This window comes from Centroberyx gerrardi, chromosome 13 (assembly GCF_048128805.1).
Source record: "Centroberyx gerrardi isolate f3 chromosome 13, fCenGer3.hap1.cur.20231027, whole genome shotgun sequence".
In the NCBI taxonomy this organism is placed as follows: domain Eukaryota; kingdom Metazoa; phylum Chordata; class Actinopteri; order Beryciformes; family Berycidae; genus Centroberyx; species Centroberyx gerrardi.
In genome coordinates, this window is record NC_136009.1 from 24,542,107 (window position 1) to 24,555,823 (window position 13,717).

The window sequence follows — 13,717 nt, forward strand, 5'->3', positions numbered from 1 at the left end:
CAATCTGGTCTGGTGGTTCTCAATCTAAGGGTTGGGACCCTTCAGAGAGTCATGAGATAATTTAAAAGGAGGGGAGTGTACTAATTATTTCTAGTATACAAATTTCTTATGTATTGAATCATTGTGATAAATGCTTTTTTCTCTTGTGAAATAATGACTATTTGCCGCCACTAGTTTTCTGCTAATGATTAATCCAGTAAAACAGCCTGAGACGGAAAAATCATCAATCCTCATTTGGTGTCAAAGTTCAAAATGCTGCAGCTTTACTCCTGCAACACCGGGGCTGTGAGGAGACCCCTGTTTTGTTTTGGGCCGAAAAGGTTGAGAACCACGGATCTAGATTAAGTCTACGGTAAAACGGAACCAGATACTGACCGGTCTTGCGTTTGGGGATCCCAGAGGGGGAGACGGAGGTGGGGGTGCTGGGGGTCCCGGGCGTACCTGAAGAGGCCGGGGTGGCCGGGGTGGCCGGGGTTACCGGGGTGGACGGGGCAGGTGGAGGGGACACGGGGGTGGGAACGGCCTTGAACACATCGTCCTATTGGAGAAGACAGAGACAGAAGTAATGGTTATCATTCATATTCAAATCAGAAGCTAGAGCTGCACTATAATGGCTGAAATTACTACTAATCATGTTTATTAATGTTTGAGGTTCAGAATTACTGTGATTTTTACAAATTATGTCGACATCTTGACCATGCTAATCTACCGCTGACACTCTAAATGAAATTAAATGTCTCAATATTCCCAATAAACTAATATTAATTTGATTAATTGTGTAAATTAAAATCACAATAAACAATTGATTATACTCAATGAATTGTGCAGCCCCATCAGAAACTGATGGGGCTGCACATCGACAATGAAAATAATCGTTAGTTGCAGCCCTATTTAGCAAGGCACTTAACCCCATTTGTTCTGGTGGAGCTGCTCAGTGGCCAACAGCAGGAAACTGGTTGTACAGGGCAGCTCCCAGGTGTAAATGTATGTAACCATATGAATGTGAAGCAGGACCACGCTGAAAAAGAGCATGTATGCTTTAACAAGCTCTTCCCTGGATGAATGAATAATGAATCATTTCCAACATGTTACCAGAAAAAGAGAAATAAGGTAAAGAGGAAGTATTTATCAAACAGCAGGTGGTTGAGCGGCAGCCGCAGTGTGAGTGGTTTTCACAATGTGCCTTATTGTTAAGAAATGCATTCAACATTGTGATTCATCATACAATAAACGTGCCCTTGTACAGCAGTGTTTCCTACCATTAAATGAACAATGAGCACCAGTCTGCCTAGAGGAGCTCCAACATGCCTAACAGTGTCATTTGTATTGGTTACAATGGAGATCTGTAATGTTTCATGGTCTACATGATGTTTCAGAGACATGATCTATGGAAAACTCTGTTGTACTGTTGTTTACACACAATACGCCCAGTGAAAAGCAGGCCTAAGGGCAATTCATCTTTTACACTCATAATGCTGAACAAATATATTTCTGCTCCATCCTTTTACACTACAATGTCTTGTTCTTCTTATACTGTGTGTGTGTGTGTGTATGTGTGCGTGTACCAGTATACAGTGTCTGTGAATTGTCAATGTGTTTCTGCACCAGTGTCACCAAGAAATGCCGGTGCATGTATTGCACTTAGTGATTAACTCTTTCTGGAGCTCCCCCTTTTCTGAAGACAAAGCTGAAAATGACATACCCAAAATAAAACGGTTATTGTTCTTGAACTCTGTGACTACAGGCATAATCTGGGTCTTTCCTGAAAGGTAAGCCTTGAGAGTTTGTTCTCCAAGTGTCAGAAATACTCTAAGTATTACTGAAACACAGTCACAGAAGCTCAAACACAGTGGGATTTTGAAAATTTTGCAGTGGCTGTGCCATTTCAGTCTAGAAACTCAATGGAGCCACAGCCACAGGCCCGACCACATCCTGGTTCAAAGTTGATAACAACACCACCAAAAATGAGCAATTGACAACGTTTGTTCTAAGGTAATGTCTAGGCAGATTTCCAAAAAGGCCATTTGGAGACTCCAAAAGGACACTTGGTAACCAAATTACATTATGGGTCTTTAAAGCTAAATATTTTTGTACATTTCAATAAAACCAGACCAAATACTCACAAAAATATGTTCCTTGTCACGTCTCTTAAAGTGATTCTGACTAACAATCCAATCAGGAAATGTAAACTAGCTTTTTACCTTTTCCTTTTTAGCTGGCACGTCTTTGTGTCCTTGTCCCTTGGCAGCGACTTGCTCTTTTACGACCGGTGCCTCGTCGTCGTCGCTGTCCAGGATTTGACGACTGCGCTTGACAACCTTCTTGATGGGCGAATCAGCTTCCTGGACGCCATTCTGCACCTTGAGAGGGCTCTTGACTGGTCTGGAGAGGAGAGCGGACACAAAGTTAAGACACCGTGCAAATTCAAATGAATACAGTCATAATAATAACCTTTATAGCGCTTTCCAAAAGCACAGTTACAAGATGCTTTACCAAAGGATAAAAAAAACCTCATAAAAATCAACAGCAAAAGCAATAAAAGCAAGTAAGAAATATAAAATCAAGGCAAGACTCATAAAAAGGGAGGTCAAAACAATAATAAAAGGTCACTACATAAAAGCAAGTCTATAAAAGTGAGTTTTAAGATCTACAGGATGATACAGATTACAGATACTGAATACACAATCATCAAAGCTATGAAACAGAGCTCAGACACGCAGACAGCCCCCTCAGATAACAGAGAAACAGAGATTACTGTCTCTCTCCTCAGTGTCTTGTGATAATCAACTCTGACCACAAGAATTTATTGTGCAACACAGAATTCACAGATTCACTAAGACTGTAAAATAACAGCATATACTAACAAAGTGACAACTGTTATTGGGGCTCCAAGACAAAAATCTGTTTCAAAACAGATTTTGAAACCCTAACAGCATGCAGTGGATTGAGGTCAATGTTAATTATCACCAGGGATTATGAGCATTGAGGAAAAGTGCTGCTATTTAAATAGAGAGGATTTTTTGTTGTTGTTTTATTTAGTAGATAATTCTACACCTGTCTACCTGTAGGCAGACGGGTATACTAAATATTGCCAAATTCATACAGTCTTTCATTGAGGAATATTTCAAAAATATTGCTGAAATTAAACCAAGATTTGATTCACTTTGGGAACCACGACATGACACCTGCCAGACAGACAGACAGACATGGCAGCCACTCCCCATCCTGTGTGAAGTGAACCATAACAAGATTACTTACTCTTTCACCGGTTCATCACTTTTCTTCTTGATATCTTTGTCCTTGCTCTTGGGCGAGAAGAAGGATCTGATGGAAGGAGGTAAAGCAGTAAAACAGTCAGAAACTATCACAAAGCAGTATGGGGGAACGTTAGCTAACTTGCTAGTCCAAAAAGACTTTAAACTGTCTTTAAAACTAAAGTTGATGTGGATCTTCTTGGCGAAGGAATGTGTCAAATATGAGACAACACTGCTGAGGTGTGTGAAGTGCATTGAGGGGTTAAACTAAGAAGAGGAAATCACAGTTAGCTAACGTTATCTTGAAGTTAGCTGACTCGTGTAGGTTCAGCTGGCTGTTTGGATCACCCAGAGGTTCCCAAACCTTTTTCACGTCAGTGACTCCAAAATAAATATGATTTAGCTCACACACTCCCTGTTTGATACATGTTTTCTACCAGGAAGCTTCATCTAACAACACTTTTCCTGTCTGTCTCTGCTGTAGGGGCAGGGAGTTAAACCTCTTATCAAAACAGTTATATCTGACTCTCTCCTAGTGCTAACTTTTAGTGAATGCAATAACATTTAAATTCAACTAATCCTCATTTTGTTGGGGGCCCCTGGAGCCACATGTAGGACCCCTGGAGGTCCCTGAACCTTTAAAAAGACACAGATTAACTGTTACAGCTTTAGATGCAGCCGTCAGTAAGCTAATGCTAGTACCTAGCAAACCAAACGGAAACAAACCCAGCTGTCACTTCGCTACTTACGCGATGCTTCGCTGCATGTTGTCTCCAAACTCTTCCTTGCGTTAACACTAAATTGAGAATAATAGTGAATTTACAACAGGAAAGTCCAACATACACATACACATACACAACACACACTCCCGCGCTGTTGAGTGACAATATAGTTGGAATATTCGGCGCCAAAATGACATCTGAGTCAAAGATTGTATATATAAAAGAGGAAACACTCGCTAGTGAAAAACTGGACAGTGTTCCGGTAAGCCGGTTAGCCGGTTAGCCGTTAACTTTCAGGCACGCGCTCTCCTGCAGTAGTTTTGACGGGTAGAGATAGCTAAACCTCTTTTGACACTACTTGACACTTATTTTTTACAGTCTCTGCATAAACACAGCAACCGATACAAACCTGTTTCCAAATATAGCTACTACTCATCACAACATAGTAAATTCTATCTCCTGACATTAACAATATCATCGGCTTGTGTGAAATTTGGTCCAAAATACAGCTAAGATGTTTTTAACGAAAAATACATGCAACAGTAGGCTATATCCGACAATTCTGGTCGTTTTTGGTACGCGGAAATGCCGAGAGAGTGACATGTCTTCGTCTTTCCACCTCTCAGACTTTCTCCCGGGGAAAAAGTGTTGTGAAATGTTGGGCGAACGTCAAATGCGCCAGCGCCACCTGCTGCGGCGGAGTTGTAACTGCAGATGCCGGAGCTGGTCCTGATGCTGCAAGACTTGGAAAGACGCCTCCTCCTCCTGTCATGAAAATTTTACTATGTATATATAAGATGAATATTTTATCCACCTCTTATTATTTTCATGAAGCCTGAAATAGAGGGAGAAGGCAAGACAAACAGCTAAATAATGTAAGTTGAGTGCGCTGCTTTATTTACTCATACACAAGTGCCATGTTGTTAATTGTTTACAAGTGCAATTCCCCACCGCAGAGTGTTGACGAAAACAAGCTGATTTCTCAACATTTCTATCCACAAAAGACAACGTGGTCTAACTTTATAAATACAAAGTCTGTATATTCTGAATCACAGGCAGTGAATAATAAACTACTGTACACTGAGCTCAAAATAACACAACAAGAATGTGTATTTGCGAGATTTGAGGAGGGAAAGCAGTCCATCTGGTTTGTTTTCATTCCTTTACTCTCTATCCCCCATCTGTCCATCATCCCCCGCTCTCCTCTCCTCCCCTCCAGTTCCAGTCCCACTTTCCTTCGCTGCACCAGACAGGCTTCTTCTGCCGACGTGGTTCAGATCCCAGGCCGCGGGGCTCTTGTGCGGCCAGCCGTCGGCGCTGACGTGGACGGCGGCGGTGAACGGGCCGGACGGCAGCTCCCTCAGGTGGTTCCCCGGGCGCGTCGGGGCGGAGAGGAGGGGGAGGTGGCCCTGCAGAGCCTGGGGCATGGGGATGGGCTTAGGGAGGCAGTAGGGGAGCAGGAAGGGATGCACCGCTGGCTGCACCGCTGTCAATCAAGAGAATCACAGTCGCTTTAATCAGCGGGTAGAAGAAACATGCAGGAAGTTGTAGACAGAAGTAACACTTGGCACTGGATTAAAGGATAAGTTTGGCGATTTTGGACCTATATATAATTTGTCTCTTACATACTTGTAGTACTTGGACCCACAGACAATATTGGCTTCAGAGTCAGCTGTCGGTTGAAGCTCCATCGCCTCTTGCTGCGAACAATGAGTCAAAATATCTCCAAAAAAAGCCATTTGTGGCTCCACAGGGGAGTTGAGAGGAAACTATTCAGGAAATCACAGAACTATTTTTCTCTGCAGCAGCACAGACTGCTCTGGGGTGAACGTGCATTACTGGCGGAGTGATCTAGTTTTGCAGATGGTTAGGTCAGATTGTAAACAGTAGGGTTTGGTAGAAGACAATCTACTGAGTGGAAATGTTGCGGTGCTGCTGCTTTCCAGGCCGTGGATATAAATATGTCGGGTGGTCACTATATTGTTTTCACAGACTGACTTTTTTGGAGATATTTTGACAAACCCTGTTTTGACTCATTGTTAGCAGCTGACCGTTTCACCTGCCAGCTGAGTTGGGAGCCAATATTGTCTGTGGGTCCAAGTACTACAGGTATGTAAGAGACAAATTATATATAGACCCAAAATCAATGAACTTATCCTTTAAGAAGTAGTGAAGTCCTTAGGTTTATAGGTGCTCACTGGGAACAGGATTCAAAACTGAGATATAGCTCTAAGACTGAAAATCTCCAGTGAGGAAAAAAAAAAAAACTCTTGAACTGTATACACAAAGTCCAAGGCTCTCTATATCCAGTAAAGATTTTTAGGAGTAGCAGCTTGGTACAGCGGAGGAGTTTTGGGTGTTCACCCTGAAAACCCAGCTTCCTTTTCCTCCGACACCACGGTTGCATCATTTCTGGAATGCATTCATTCTGAAGAATCTGAAATTCTTGACAGCTCAAGATTATGTGCATTTTTGAACTTTTGAACGCTGTTCCAACAGGGAATACATTGAATTTCAAAAGCAAGACACCATCAAAATGTTGTTTCTTTGTGGCTTTTCTTAGTGGACAGTTGAGTTGTGTGATGGAAAACAAAGTGAAGTATGTTATGATTAAGATGGAGAAGTGAAGTGATTCTTAATGGGAGTGTGACGGTGTTTCCCCTATATTTTTTGCAGCAGTGGTGGTAAAGAAGTATTCTGATTTTAGTTCCATGTTAGTGCAGGTTATACTACAATATACTACTATTATACTACTATATATATGCTCTTACTGGATACTTAATCATGACATCTAAATCATAACATAGACCCAATATCTGTTTGGGTTTTGTGAGGTTCAAGTGAAGAGCAGATTATAAAATGGTATGAATTAATATCTTTGTAATCCACAACGGGCCCAAAGTGAGACTGGTGGCAGTGTTTTGGAGTTCTTGTGGTCTTTATGTACCAACTGATGTGTTTTCTTACCTCGGTCCATCACTGACCCCGCTCCTCCACACAGAGGAAGGCCGCTCTCCGAGGGGAGGAGGGGGAGGGGCAGAGGGCCGCTCTGGACCAGCTGCAGGGGGGGTGGAGGATGAGCATGAGATGGGACGGGTGGTCAGAATGGGACAATTACGGAAGCCCATTGAGGACATTTATTCATGCATGTTATTTATGCTGTTTTCCTGTGATAACGAGTTCATTTAACGTTGTTTTCTCAAGATGTCGAGTTATTTATGTCATTATCTGTCGAGAGAACACATTTTGTTTTCCCGAGATAATTTATTTATTTTGTTCCTGGAGATCTCCAACTGTGGTGCATCACACTTGACATGATGACATGCTGACTGCCTGAAGATGCTCCTGAACGCTAACAGGTAGGCCTACTTCCAACATTTGGGTTTTGAAAAATATGCTTTCCTTTAGGATGTTAGTTCCAAGCAGAAAATTATCTCATTATCTCAGGAAAATGTTTTTGTTATCCCGGGATCTCAAGATAATTTTCTCATTATCTCGGAAAAACAAAGAAAATTAGCTTAACTCGGTAGCACAGGAAAACTGTGTAAATAAAAAAAAATAAAATTACAATCTGACACTGGGTGTACAAAACATGAAGAACGCTTGCTCTTTCCCTGACTGGCCAGGTGAAAGCTTTGATCCTTTACTGATTTTACTTATTAAATATAGATGAAAACAGATGCAGATGAAGGGGAGGAGAGACGTTAAAGAAGGCCTTGGGATGATTAAGATGTTAAGGCTTTCCTGATGCTTTGTACACTGCTTGTCTCATCTAATAATGAAATGCTTTGAAAACCTCATTACGTGCTACAATATGTGACATCAAGAGTTTTATTCCAAAATGAGATATCCACCGTTTGCAAAAAGTGATGCCTACTTTTTAGAATGATAGCAAACTTAATAAAACAAACTATGGTGTTTCTAAAGGATAGTAGGTAACTTAAATTCTTAGGAATACCACTTTTATTCACTGGCTTCTCTCTATTTTAGAGGATCAGTCAGTCAATTTTACATTAAATGATAAAGTTCAGGTAATACTTTATATTAAAATCTATAAATTGTATATGAAATCATAGACTTAAGGTAATGTTTTTTTTTTTCTTAAAATGGATATACAGTGTTTTGGAATAGAACTCTTCTTAAAGGACTAGACTGATTTTTTAGGAAATTGGCCAGTTGGTCAACTTACTCTTTATATGACAAGAGGATTGGCAGAAAAAAACTCTGAATTACTTAAAAGTCTATATCTTCTTACGTTAGACAATGCTAGTTGCCTATGGGATCTTAACGTACTGTACTTTATACTAGAGATATTTACCAGAGACACAAGGGATCATAAGTTGACCAACAAGTCCATTCCCCAAAAAGTCACTGAAGTCCTTTAAGTTCGGGTGTGAGATGATCAGACATGGGGTGGATTGGTGAAGACCTGATGGCAGGGTGGATATCCTGGATAGTTGACCAGGATGAGTTTGCTGAAGTTGAACTTGTAGGTGAATCTTTTCCCTTTGGTCTTGTGCAGGATTCTTTTGTTGTAGTAGTATCTGGAAGGGGCAGCAACATGGTTTCGATGCGACACTAAGACTCTGAGTGTGTCTTTTTGTGTGTGTGTGTGTGTGTGTGTGTGCCAAGCTGAAAGTGTATGCACTCATGGTACTGGAAGGCTCTTTTGTTAAAAGTGCCACCCAAGTGGCATATGTTGTGTCTGTGGGCATTTTAAATTTTAATTTACATACACAAGTTGTCTAGGAATAAATCTTTATTCACAGCAACAGCCTGGAGGAGCAGCTGCACAGAGCGGGAGGATTGCATACATTTACACCTGGGAACTGCAGCCCATATGTGTGTGTGTGTGTGTCTGTGTGTGTGTGTGTGTGTGTGTGTGTGTGCGTACATCTCATCTCTGTGTGTGTGTTTGGATATGTCAGCTTACATGTTGCATCCCGCCTTACCTGAGCGCCCGGCTGAGCTTGTCGTAGTTCATGTGCGGCTTGCCCTTCCTCTCCCCCCACAGCCTCGCCAGCCTCTCCGGGTCCCGGATGACGAACTCGCCCCACTCGCCCCCCCAGCCGATGGCCCCGCCCTCGCCCCGGCCCAGCAGCTCCAGCAGGAAGTGCCACAGCTGGACCTGCCTGGAGCCGGGCGACCAGGCCGGCTTGTAGGCCCAGTCAGGGAACAGCACTGCTGCAGAGACAGGGAGACTGGTGAAGACGAGACTAGGGGGTCAGGGGGAGAGGTAAGATACCTGTTGAAGTTGTTGTTCCCCTGTGACTGAAATGGGAGGTGGTGAGGGGTCAGGGAGAAGGGGGGTCAGTCTGATTTCATTTGCTCATTTATTCATTCGTTTGCCCCTCCATTACATGCATATCTCAGACACCATATTTTATCTCTTTGGTGCCTTGAACAATGTTGTAAATTGTGCACTGATGTCACACAAAATAAATAAAATAGACACCACTGATCACATTTTGACAAAACTTTGGGAAATGATGCATCTCACCACTGTCTTCCAGCATTCTCAAAATTACAGATTGCCTCAATGGGGGCGCTACATCGTTTGTTTGTTTGTTTGTTTGTTTGTTAATTCATTTGTATAACAGACATTACTCATCAGATTTTGATTAAATCTGTGGGAATGATGCATCTCACCACTGTGTTTCAGCATTTCCAAAATTACACTGATTGGCCCAAGGGGGGCGCTACATCGTTCGTTCATTCATTTGTGCGTCCACGTGTCACATGGTGATATCTGATTTTGACGGCGGAGCTGATTTTCTCACCGCTGTGTTTTGACATTTTTAAAATGACACACTATTGTTGTTTCAGGAAAAAGACGCTGCATCGTTCGTGGGGGGCGACATGTTTACTGTTGCCTTGTGTTTCATATTATGTCACATTTCTGAATAGTTACATGCCACTGTGCTATGCTTATGCTGTTATGTAAAACTCTTACATAAATGCGTAGGTTTTCTCACACAAATGAGCACATGAGAACACACACACACACACACACACACACATATACGGATGAGGTGAAGACGCATATGCACTAACACACATACACACACACACCCTCAGCCACACACACTCTCAAATGCACACACACTTACTTCTACTCCAGTAAGGTGATGAAAGGTGTCCTATTGAAGAACTACAGTTGCACTGCATCTGAAAAATCACATCACAAATTATAAACTGATAAACCAATAAGCATCTTCATCCCTGTGATCATCAACATACTGAAGTTAGATATGACAGAAAAAAGACAAAGCTGTTTAAAAGAAATGTTTAATTAGTTTTAAATTAGCCATCAAAATAAAGCCAAGATCTAACTGATTATACCAGTTTCTGTTCTCAATATAACTTCTAAATGAAATGATGGTTAAACCTCATTTGTACCCATAAAAAAGAAAATGTCTTATATTTACATCAATATCAGTAAACTGTATATGGTTTATACAGCAATGGCAGTTCATAATATACTCAAAATTGCATTTACAAATTCATTGGCGCAAAAAAAATGCCTCATTTGAAATTGGCCTAATCAGCAATTCCAGTAAATAAGAAGATTATTCAGCAGATGAAATTGTGTGAAATGCATCATTTGCCTTGCAGGGAGCGCTCAGTGTTTTCTATACGGACTGGAAACCGACAAACACACACACAGTCCGCCCACTATCCGCCCACAGCCACAGTGACCTTCCCGGGCCGGTCCGAGCAGCGGAGACACCCACCATCTTCCCTCGGAGGCTGGAAACTCATCTCTTCAAGAAGTGCTTCACATTAGCCTTTTCCCCGCTGAATGATGTCTCCTCTCCCATAAGCCCTCCTCCACCGGCTGTAATATCCTCTTATCTTGAAGCAACAAAAACTACGGCTCCCCTCAGCTCTTATTTTATTTCTTTTTCACAGCACTTCTCTCTTATATATTATCATTGTGGGGTCACAGGGATATTATCTGAGAACTACGGCTCTGTCCCCACTATTTGTTGGTTGTTGGTGATCCAGGAATTGAAGCTTATTCAAGTGTTACGCTCTGGATAAGAGCATCGGTTAAATGAAGTGTAACATGCAAATGTAAACCCACCGTCAGTTTGATGATAGCCAGCAATCAGCATTATATTGAGTGGTACAATCAAAAATAATAAGTTTAAATCATCATGCCATGCAAGCCCAAAAGGTCAACAGAGTAGGGATTTTTAGAAGTAGATAACTTACATATCTAATTTAACAGCCCGTTCAGCATCATCACTTGTGAGTATTCTCCCTTCCAATCATTTCATTTACAAAGATTAAGCTAATTAAAGACTCCTAATTATAAGAAATGAATCGGTGCCGTTACCTTGATTGGCGGAGAAGTGGAACGGCGGAGCAGAGCTTCGTCAGATGAATGACAATGATCAGTTTGTCTCCCGGCCCACTGCGAGTCTGGGAGGGCTGGAGGATGGATGGACCGAATCTTAAACCCTCTATCTCATCTACCTAACCCCCCCACTCACCCCCTGCTCTCTCTCTCTCTCTCTCTCTCTCTACCATCCAGCCCTCTCTCCCCCATCCCACGACAACTGAGACAAAAACTAAAACATCTCATATAACTGTCCATAGTTTGACAGTCATTGTTGATTGTGTTGCATTATGTGCATTATGTTAATGCCTTTTGAGAAAAAAAAAATCACAGATTATACAGGATTTTAAGTATCTCACCTCAAAACAAATCAAAACAAGATGAAAAAAAGGCTGTTTGTCCAAAGACTTACATGTAAGTATAGAGATGAGCTTCTACTAAAAAGATGAAGTAGGTTTAGAATCAGATCTTTATTTTCATAATTTAGCTGAAGCTTGTATCCAAAGTGATTTACAATGTCAGCAACAGTAGAATAAGCTTCCTAGATCATCATCATTAAGCAACTAATACTCCTTTGACCTAGAAATATCATGAAAGAGAGAAGCACAGGGAAAAGATATTAAAGAAAAAAATAAGAGGAAAGTAGATAGGTGAAAGATATTTTTTAACCTCGAGATAGGTAGTTAGAGTAGAGGGGAAGAGATGGGAGAGTGGATGTGCTTCAGTAGAGTGAAGGTGACTCATGTTGGTGATGAACTCAATACCAGAGCTTCACTTCACTCCTCTGCTGCTGCCTGTCGCTCGTCACCGCTGACTTTGGCCAAGGACAACAAGCTGTTCAATACCAAGCAGAGCTGCAGCGGAGCACAGGTAGGAAGTCTTACTCAAGAAGAAGTAAGTAAAAACTACACCAGTAGAAGTGATGGTACAGACGTTAATAATACTGAGAAGAGCCATTCTGCTGTAAGTATCTATCCAAGTAAAGTAACTGTAGTCACTTCACTTTAGTACACACTGAAGTCTGTGGAAAAAACCCAAGACACAACGTACAAGAGCCTTTAGTGGCCCATTAATGCAGAATGTTTTCAAACTCTGGGTCTGGACCCCAAAGTCAGGACTCAGGAAGCTTGAAATAGGTGTTCAAGTCATTTTAGAGAAACACAAAACAAAAAGCAAAACAAAAAGTCCCTGAAAGGTACAAGATGCTGAGAAAATGTATCAGAGTAAATGTATAAATAAATAAGAAAATTATATTATAAATGATGAATGAATGAATGAATGAAGCTATTTAGAGAATAATAATAATAATAATATCAACTTTATTTATCTAAAAGCAGAGTTTTCAAAGTGCTTTACAGAACGACACAAAAACAAGAATAGCAACATAATGAGGAGATAAAAACAAGAAACAAGAGAAAATAGACTAGAAGAAGAATACATAAAGAGACAACACAAGATGAAAAAAAAATCAGCAAGATTAGGAAAGACAATTACATAAAAGCAAGTCTATAAAAGTGTGTTTTACAAAGTTATTTCAGTGAGAAGACATTTAAAAGCGGATACTGAAGTGTGAAAACCGATGGGTTTGTAGATGGATTAGCTGTACTTTGATTTATTTTTTATTTCCAACAGAAAACAGAAAGAAAGAGAAACTACTGGCAATCCATCTAGGCCTATTTGATCCATGCATCCTCCACACACACACACACACACACACCTCGACCCCCCCCCTTCGTCCCTCAGATACGATAGCTGACACCGGAGGCTTTTAATTCCAGTGTAAATACAAATACTCTTCCAGACAGCTATCAATTATGCATGCCGCTAATTGAGTTGAATGTTGTGCTTTTAGCAGCCAAGGGACCCTGGGTCACATGCAGATAGCCTGAGAGCACACACACACACACACACACACACACACACACACTGAAACACTCATTGACTCATTCACACATTCACTTATGTACAGGTATTTGTAACACACAACCAAATACACACTCGCTCATACATTCACTTATTCATGTACACACACACACACACACACACACACACCACCTCCACCACCACCACGAAAAACACTGTCATTATTTACTTATACATGTTCTTATAAATACTGTCAACCCATGCATAAGCCTTTACACACACACACACACACACACACACACACACACACACACACACACACACACCACCTCCACCACCACCACGAAAAACACTGTCATTATTTACTTATACATGTTCTTATAAATACTGTCAACACATGCATAAGCCTTTACACACACAGACACACACACACACACACACACACAGACAAAGAAGAAGCCTCACAGTGAGTATAAAAGCTGACAGTTTGGAAATTGAGCCTCTGGACTGATGGAGCCGCCCAGGCAGCATGC

At 41.3% G+C, this 13,717-nt stretch overlaps 1 protein-coding gene across 1 annotated transcript in view; it reads right to left on the minus strand.

The window, feature by feature from the left end:
• lig1 (ligase I, DNA, ATP-dependent) overlaps window positions 1–4,145 on the minus strand; it is a 38,304-nt gene extending 34,159 nt beyond the window's left edge. Inside the window, exons 1-4 of the mRNA XM_078287665.1 lie at window positions 4,004–4,145; window positions 3,259–3,324; window positions 2,202–2,382; window positions 376–538 (exon numbers count right to left, since the gene is read on the minus strand). Coding sequence (XP_078143791.1) covers window positions 376–538; window positions 2,202–2,382; window positions 3,259–3,324; window positions 4,004–4,020 — 427 coding nt within the window. The 5' untranslated portion in view covers window positions 4,021–4,145. The remainder of the gene's footprint in view (window positions 1–375; window positions 539–2,201; window positions 2,383–3,258; window positions 3,325–4,003) is intronic.
• Window positions 4,146–13,717: the final 9,572 nt, after the last annotated feature.